The following is a 9,089-nucleotide window of genomic DNA, read 5'->3' as shown; positions in this document are numbered from 1 at the left end:
TGCCCTCAGAGGCTTCGCTTCTCAGTGTCCCGGTATTTGCTGCAAGCACCTCCGAGAGAAAGCTGCCCTCGAGTTCCGAACAATGCCAGACAGTCCCGCTTCTCCCGTATGAGCCTGGGTCCCCAAAGACTCACCCAGAACTGGAGCTCAGAGCCTGAGACTCCCTCCCGATTTCAAAAGACAACCGTGCCCTCAGCCGCCAGCCTGCTCTGCGTGCGCCTCTGTACCTTAGTATTTTACTTCCGCACCGCTCCTCCTCTGAGTCTCAGTGTGCTTCTCTCTTTCCTTCTAGTTGTAGAATTTCCACTCAGCCAGCCTTCCTGTGGTTCTGGATGATGTCCGGTCCGTCTTTTAGTTGTATTTTTGAAGTTGTTGTGGGAGGCAGCAAACTCTGGTGTTTACCTATGCCGCCATCTTGGTTTCTCCCATCTTGGATTCTTTAAAAAAGGAAAAACTCAAGGTCTAACAGTGAACAATAAAATAATACAGAGGAGTGCATTATGATGCATAAAAAAGTGTTCCACTTCAGTTCTTTTTAAAAAACAAAACAAAAAACAACAACATTTTTATTGATTTCAGAGAGGAAGGGAGAGAGAGAAATATCAGTGAGAGAGAATCATTGATCGGTTGCCTCCTGTATGCCCCCTACTGGGGACAGAGCCTGCAACCCCAGGATGTGCCTTTGACCATAATTGAACCCAGGACCCTTCAGTCCACAGGCTGACGCTCTATCCACTGAGCAAACCAGCTAGGGCTCCACTTCAGTTCTTTTTATTTATATATTAATCCTCCCCCATGATATGTTTTCACTGATTTTAGAGAGGAAGGGGGAGAGAGAAACATCTACCAGTTGCCTCCCCGGATACTCACCCCTACCGGGGTTGAACCCGAAACCCAGGTATGTATCCTGGCTGGGACTTGAACCCGAGATGTTTTGGTGTATGGGATGACACTCCGGCCCACTGAGCCACCGGCCAGGGCCCCGTTCTTTTAAAGAAAACTGTTTATTTGGATATCCTGGAGATAGTGTGGAGCATTGAGATTAATCATGGGAAACATCAATACTGAATTCTAATTAGGAGGCTTCCTTAAGTGAGCAGACAGCTGTTGGGCAAAGAGTTTGCTGAACCAGCAGACTCCGTTTGGCTCTTGCTGGAAAAGCATTGGCCTTGACGTTTCTGGCTTCTTACTGGCTGTACCAGGAACAGAGTGCCAGTGTTCCCCCTGCCTATTTGAACATAGGCCGTAGGTGTTAGAGGCTGCTCGGCTCTCCTATGGAGTGTTTGGTATTGGAAACAGTAACATTTAATGTGCAAAACACACAAAACACAGAAACCTTGGCATGACTGTCTTCTCGGTCAAAGCACAGACCTCCCAGAAGCCCTGGGTGCCCTTTCCCGTCAGAGCGCTGGCTGCTGCCCAGCGTCATCCTTCCGGACATTGGCAGCCATCACAGTGTGCTGCTCTGTGCGGGCTGTCCAGCGCGCCTGAGCGCTGTGCCTGGCTGCCTTCTGAACGGCAGGTAATGGCCATGCCCGACGGCTTTCACGCAGCGGCCCTGCGCCACTCGGTGCTGTGGTCCCCATGCCGGGCTGCCCCGCTGCTGATGGGTATGAGGTTTGCAGTCATTACCAACTGTGCTGCCCCCTTGAGTGTGTCCCTGGGGCTGCTGGGCGCCGGGGCACCGGGATGGCACTGCTCTGCTCACTGCGTTCCAGCGTCTCGCCCGCCAGGGCACACAGGCCTGTCGCTGCGCATCCCCTCCTGCCCGCCCTCGGGCTTTATCTATAGCAGACGTTTTGGGGAGGATGTACTACCTCGTGACGATTTTGGTTTCTATGTTTCTGACGATTAACGAGGTTGGACAGCTTCTCGTATCACCAGCAGCTGTTAGGAGTTTCTCTTTGGTGAAGCATCTGGCCAAGTTTCCCACCCGTTTGTGTACTGACGGTTTTGCTTTCTCACTGATTAATGGGACATCTTGCTGTGTTCTGGTTACAAGCTGGGTTCTTACTCTTTCACTCACATGATGGTGTCTTTTGATGACAGACGTTCTTAGTGTTTAATGTGGTGTAATTTCAGCCCTTTTTCTTTATGACTAGTGCCTTCTGCATCCGTTTAAGAAATCTTCCCTTACTGCCAGCTCATGAGGTACTCTCATGTGTTATATTTTCATTCGCCGTTGCGTTTAGGTTATAAAATCCACCTGGAACTTATTTTTCTTTTTATGGACTTTTAAATTAAGAAATAAATTTCAGCCCTAGCTTGTTTGGCTCAGTGGATAGAGCGTCGACCTGTGGACTGAAGGGTCCCAGGTTCGATTCTGGTCAGGGCACAAGCGTGGGTTGTGGGCTTGATCCCTAGTACGGGGAGTGCAGGAGACAGCCGATCAATGATTCTCTCTCATCATTGATGTTTCTATCCCTCTCCCTTCCTCTCTGAAATCAGTAAAAATATATTTTTAAAAAAATAATGAATTAAAGAAAAGAAATAAATTACATATTGTGAATGGTACAAATCATTTTTATTTATTGTGATAACATACACTTAACATAAATTTCCTCATTTCAAGTATTTCTAACACCACAGCTCAGTGGTGTTACATACACTCACTTGGTGCACAGCCCGCCAGTCATCCCCATAACGGCTTTCATCTGGTGAAATTGAAACTATTCCCATTAAACACTAACTCCCTCTTCTCCCTTCCCCCGGAGGAGTCCGTGCGCCCCTGGTAACCACCACCCACTCCCTGTCTCTATAATTGTGACTCCTGTAAAGTATTTTGTGTAAGCGGAATCAGTGTGCCCTTTTGTGAATGGCTGCCTTCACTGCGTAGCGCATCCTTGAGGTTTATCCACATTGTAGCACGTGGCCGGGCTTCCTTCCTTTCTGAGGCTGAAGAATACCCATGGTAGACACGTACGCATTCTCTGTAACGGGACATCAGTCAGTGGCTGCAAGCCGCTTGGGTGGCGTCCACGTTTACTGGTGCGAATCATGCTGCTGTGAACACAGATCCCTTAGAGCCCCTGCTCTCCCCTCTTTGGAGTATGCACCCAGAAGCAAACGGCTCCTGTGGTCATTATTCTTGTGGTCATTATGTCTTCAGTTTTCTGAGGAGCTACCGTGCATCTTTCACAGGGTCTGAGGGCTCCAGTTTCCCCACACCCTCGCCAGCCCGTGGTCTCTGTTCTTCTGTAGCAGCCACCCTAAGCATGTGAGGGGGGTCCCATTGTAGTTTTGTCATTTCACTACGTATTCATGATGTTGTGAATCTTTTCATGTGATTATTGGCCATTCGTATATTTTCTTTGGGAAAATGTCTATTCAGCTTTTACCCACTTTTAATTGGATTGTTTGTTCCTTTTTGTCATTGAGCTTTAAGAGTTGTCTATGTATTCTGCATATTAATCCTTTATCAGATATATGGCTTGGAAATACTTTCTCCCACTCTGTGGGTCGCCTTTTTACTCTGTTGAGAGTATCCTTTGTGCTTCCTACTCTGCCGCGTTCCCAGGATCCCCTTGGTGCAAATCTTGTTGTTGTTTTTTTCTTTATTTTTTCCATTGGTGCACATCTTAGTGTACAGCTTGATGTCTGTGTCCATACACACCCCCAGTTGCATCCGCAAGAGGCAACCGCTGTTCTGACCTCTGCTGCCGTATCTGGCGGGACCCTTCTAGAGCTCCGAGGGTGGGACCGGACAGTGCGCTCTCTGTGTCTTTCGCTCAGCACCATGGTCTGAGGTCCGCCTGTTGTTTGTGTGCTGGTAGTTTGTTTCGCTATGTTGCTGATTGCTACTCCATTGTGTGAATGTGCAACAATGTGTTATCTCCTCTTCTGTGGATAGATCTGAGTTAGTTTTAGCTCTTACTGTTACAGACATTTTTATAAAAATGTGCATTGCAATGTTATTTATACTAGCTAAAAACCAAAACTTACTCACACGGTCAACAGTAGAGGGACGGTTAAACAAGTGGTAACATAATAGTGCAGTAGAAATCATGTCATCCTTCAAAGTTATGCTTGCTAACATTTTCTGTGTGGAATAGAAAGTACTTAGAATGTTAAGAGGGAGAAATAAAATACAAAATTGTCTTGTACAGTAGTCCCCCCTTATCCACAGTTTCGCTTAACACGGTTTCAGTTACCTGAAGTTAATTACGGTTTGAAAATGGGAAATTTCAGAAATAAACTATTCGTAAATTTTAAGTTGCACACTCTTCTGAGGGCAACAGAGTATGTAGAGAACTCCTAAGAGGTCTTTTGCTGTCCTACTCCATCCCACCTGGGACATGAATCGCCCTTTGTCCACCGTGCCCACGCTACATCTAGGCCTGCCTGTCGGTCACTCTGTAGCCGTCTCAGGTACCAGATGGATGGCTGGCATCGCAGTGCTTGGGTTAAAGTTGCCCTTATTTTACCTAATTATGGCCCCAAAGCACAAGAGTGGTGATGCTGACCGTAGATAAAGCCGGAAAGTGCTTTCCTACGTGAAGAGTGAGGGCAGTGCAGTGATGGGAGAGGCCACATCCACAGGACTTCTATGACAGGATGTTGTTATAATTGTTCTTGTGCTGTTAGTTATTGCTGCGTGCCTGATTTACAAGTTAAACTTCATCATAGGTATGGATGTATAGGAAAAAACGTAGTATACGTAGGGCTCAGTGCTACCACGGTCTCAGGCATCCATGGGGTCTTGGAGCATACCCCCCCAGGCATTTATGACAGGGTCTTTGTCATAAATCAGGTCCCTGTGCGTGTGGGGGTCTTTCCTGGACTCGATTCTGTTCTCATTGGTTTGTCTGTCCTTGTGCTAACATCCCCTGGCCTATTACTGGAGCTTTACAGTATGCATGATACCCTGCAGTATGTCATTCTTCCACATGGTATTGGCTATTCTAGGTTCTTTGCATTTTCATATAAAATTCTTCAATTTGCTTTTAAAAATACTGCTCGGATTTTTATTCTGTTTCCAATGTGTGTGATAAATAGTAATATACAGAGTATGTAGAGAACTCCTATCAATAAGAAAGGCCCTGCCCTGGCCGGTTTGGCTCAGTGGATAGAGCGTCGGCCTGCTGACTGAGGGGTCCCAGGTTCGATTCCGGTCAAAGGCATGTACCTTGGCTGCGGGTATACCCCCAGTAGAAGATGTGCAGGAGGCAGCTGATCGATGTTTCTCTCTCATCGATGTTTCTAAGTCTGTATCCCTTTCCCTTCCTCTCTGTAAAAAATCAATAAATATAGATTAAAAAAAGAAAAAAGAAAAAGAAAAACCCTGCCCTGGCCGGTTTGGCCGAGTGGATAGAGCATCAGCCCGCAGACTGAAGGGTCACAGGTTCAATTCCGGTCAAGGGCATGTACCTCAATTGCAGGCTTGATCCCCAGTCCTGGGCTGTTTCTCTCTCTCTCTCCCCCCCCCTTCCACTCTCTCTAATTATCAATAATGGAAAAATATCCTCGGGTGAGGATTAACTAATAAATTAATTAAAATTAGAAAAAATGGTTTAAAGAAAATGGTTGTCACAATTTTTAAAATGAGCTAAATATTGGGGGGGGGGGAATCTAGTAAAAGATGGACATTTCAACCCTGAGGTCACAAGGCCAGCACCAGCACATAGCTGAGCGCTACCCAAATTACTGATCCCCAGAAATGCGAGCGGACACCATGGTTGTGTTTGGGGGTGTTTGTTATGCGGCAGCAGGAAACCAATACCACCTACCCCGGCTTCCTCCCACCACGGAACACTTTCAGGGCCCGGTTTCATAGCAGGACCCGGCCTCCAGCAGGCTGCTGGCTCCTGAGCGCCCAGCTGGGCTCTGCCTCTGCGCCTGCCCCGCCTCCCCTCCCCTTGACCGATGCTTTGTAGTGCTCATGTGTCTCTGCTCTGAGGAGATGTTTGTTTTGTTTTGCCTGAAGCTGTCAGTCTTTTTGTCTCTCTCTGTCTATACCAGCCGTGGGCAAACTACGGCCCGCAGGCCGAATCCGGCCCGTTTGAAATGAATAAAACTAAAAAAAAAAAAGACCGTACCCTTTTATGTAATGATGTTTACTTTGAATTTATATTAGTTCACACAAACACTCCATCCATGCTTTGGTTCCGGCCCTCCGGTCCAGTTTAAGAACCCATTGTGGCCCGCGAGTCAAAAAGTTTGCCCACCCCTGGTCTGTACTCACCCAGCACTGCGTGTGCTTAGACACAGGAGTGTGCACATGCGCCGTATGAGCTCGAAGCTTACACTCTTGCTCCGTTTTTTGAGATCAAACAATTATGACTGTGCTTTTGTTTCCTAAGGTCTGACTTATTCCTCAGGGGACCCATCGTCTGTCTCTTAATGCTTTGTTCCTTGTTTTTTAAATCATTTGTTTCTTTAACTCGGAGTTTTGGCATCTTTAACTGAGGCCGTTGTTCCTGGGTTCTTCATTTAGCTGAGATGTTACTTTTTTATGTTATACTAGAGGCCCGGTGCACAAAAATTTGTGCACTCAGAGGGGAGGGGGAGCTCCCTCAGCCCGGCCTGTGCCCTCTCGCAGTCTGGGACCCCTCAGGAGATAACGACCTGCTGGTTTAGGCCTGCTCCCGGTGGGCAGAGGGCAGGCCCAATCCCTACGTGCAGCCCCTGGTCGGGCTCAGAGCAGGGCCGATTGGGGAGTTGGGGCGCCGCCCCCTGTCATGCACAGAGCAGGGCCAATCAGGGGGTTGGGGCACTGCCCCCTGTCACTCACAGAGCAGGGCCGATCAGGGGGTTGGGGTGCCGCCACTCTCACACTTAGGGCAGGGCCGATGGGGAGGTTATGGCTCTACCCCGTCACACACAGAACAGGGCCCATGGGGGGGGGCGGTTGGGGAGCTCCCCCCTATCAGACACAGAGCAGGGCTGATCAGGGGGTTGGGGCGCCTTCCCCTGTCACGAACAGAGCAGGGTGGATAGGGAGGTTGTGGCCCCGCCCCCTGTCACACACAGAGCCACAGGGCGATCAGGGGGTTTGGGCGCTGCCTCCTGTCACGCTGATCCCGGTGCCGGCAGGCCTCATGGCTCCGCTGATCCTGGTGCTGGGAGGCATATTACCCTTTTACTATATAGGGTAGAGGCCTGGTGCATGGGTGGGGTCGGCTGGTTTGCCCTGAAGGGTGTCCTGGATCAGGGTGGGGTCCCCACTGGGGTGCCTGGCCAGCCTGGGTGAGGGGATGATGGCTGTTTGCACCTGGTCACACATCCTTCAGGGTAGGGGTCCCCACTGGGGTGCCTGGCCAGTCTGGGTGAGGGGCTGAGGGCTGTTTTCAGGCTGGGGGGGACTGAAGCTCCCAACTACTCCTTTTTTTCTTTCTTTTTTTAATTTTATTCTGGACAGCTTTAGCTTTGAGACTTGGCTCCAGCTCTTAGGCCTCCGCTGATGAAAGTAGGTTTCTGGTCTTTGCTTACAATGTTGCGATTCTGCTGGTATTTGTTACAGAGTTTCTTAAACTGCAGGCTCAGAGGCCTGCAGCAGCAGGCGGGGAATGTTGGAGTCCATCGTCACTGAAGCAAGCAAGCCTCATGTTAGTTTCAAGCTGCCTGGCTGCTGGCTGCCATCTTGGTTGACAGTTAATTTGCATATCTTGCTGATTAGCCAATGAAAAGGGTAGCGGTCGTATGCCAATTACCATGTTTCTCTTTTATTAGTGTAGATGTGTCCCGCTCCTAGTTTTTCTGGCCCCTATTTATAAACTTCTTAGAAATTTCCGCCTAACGGCAATTCTAAAGAGTAGAATGTGGACGATATTTCACCAGAATTGGTTGATTTGTCTCGGCTCTCTTTCCTTTTACAACAATTTTTTGTTAAGTCCTGGCCTCCTTCTACTTTTCTTCTGACCAAGATGTGAGGGGAACGGGTTTGTAAATGCAGCAGGTCCCGCGGCTCTGCTCGGCCCAGCGCTGTCCCTATCGGCCGCGCCATCTCTCCGTCTCTCCGTGGCTGCCGTCTCTGTGCTCACTGTGGCTGTGGCCATGCAGCTGGGCCCGGAGTCCCTGCCATGGGACATGCAGGGGTGTTGATGCTTAGAATGGGATGCTGGACCCCTTTCTAGTCAGAAGGCTGCTGGAGAATTCTTTCCCTCTCTCGTTTTGGTGATTTTTTTTCTTTTTACTGATTTTGCTTCTTTCCGTTTGTTTCCTTAGGTTTAGAGGGATCCTGTGAGCCTGGGTATCCCACCATGAGTCAAAATATGTATTTTTAGTGTCAAAAATACGTGTTTGTATCCTTATAAGGGCTTTTGTTGGGGACTGTTTGGTGAACAAATCAAATCATCCTGAACTGCAATGAGATTGTGTTTATCGCGTTCACAGTCTCGTCTCAAGGACCTGGAACAGGAAGCCCACTTTGTGGCGGGAGAGCAGTTCCTCGTAACCAGCAGCGCCCAGCTTCGGGAGGTACGCTGCGTTCTGCTTCTTTCATAGAAGAACTTCTCACTCAGGGGAAGGGGATGTCTCCTGAACTTGTATGTAAGTTCATGTTCCCTCACATTGAGAGTCATGCCTCTAGAGCAGCGGTTCTCAACCTGTGGGTCGCGACCCCTTTGGCGGTCGAACGACCCTTTCACAGGGGTCGCCTAAGACCATCCTGCATCTCAGATATTTACATGACGATTCATAGCAGTAGCAACATGACAGTTATGAAGTAGCAACGAGAAATGATTTTCTGGTTGGGTCACAACATGAGGAACTGTATTAAAGGGCCAGAAGGTTGAGAACCACTGCTCTAGAAGGACAGGAGGAATGAGCCTTAAGAGTCTAAGAAATAGTTAAAAATGAATGAGAAGGAACAAAAGGGAGCTAATTTGAGAAGATAAACAGGTGAGAGGGCCCAGAGATCAGAGACAGAGGGCTTCCTGGTGGATCCCAATTTGGGGTAATCAGCTGGGAGTACTTAAGATATTACAGGCTACTGACAAAGTCTGCGCCTTGAGAAGTGAGACAAAGATGAGAAGAGCTGAGAAATATGGGGAGTCGGCTTCATGTTTGCTACACTTCCCTGGGTTGCCAGCCTTCTGTTTCAGCTCCAAGGGTAGTTTCATATTTACACTCAATGTGCCATCTGTTCTTTT

The 9,089-nt window shown here is 48.6% G+C and overlaps 1 protein-coding gene across 1 annotated transcript in view; it reads left to right on the top strand.

Annotated features, from left to right (window-relative positions):
• POLN (polymerase (DNA directed) nu) overlaps nucleotides 1-9,089 on the top strand; it is an 84,769-nt gene that overhangs the window by 29,788 nt on the left and 45,892 nt on the right. The window contains exon 10 of the mRNA XM_015558420.1: nucleotides 8,332-8,415. Within this exon, the coding sequence (XP_015413906.1) occupies nucleotides 8,332-8,415 (84 nt within the window). The remainder of the gene's footprint in view (nucleotides 1-8,331; nucleotides 8,416-9,089) is intronic.

Source organism: Myotis davidii, unplaced genomic scaffold (genome assembly GCF_000327345.1).
Source record: "Myotis davidii unplaced genomic scaffold, ASM32734v1 scaffold693, whole genome shotgun sequence".
Lineage (NCBI taxonomy): Eukaryota > Metazoa > Chordata > Mammalia > Chiroptera > Vespertilionidae > Myotis > Myotis davidii.
Note: the sequence above shows the minus strand (reverse complement) of the source record. Positions and strands in the feature narration are given on the sequence as shown.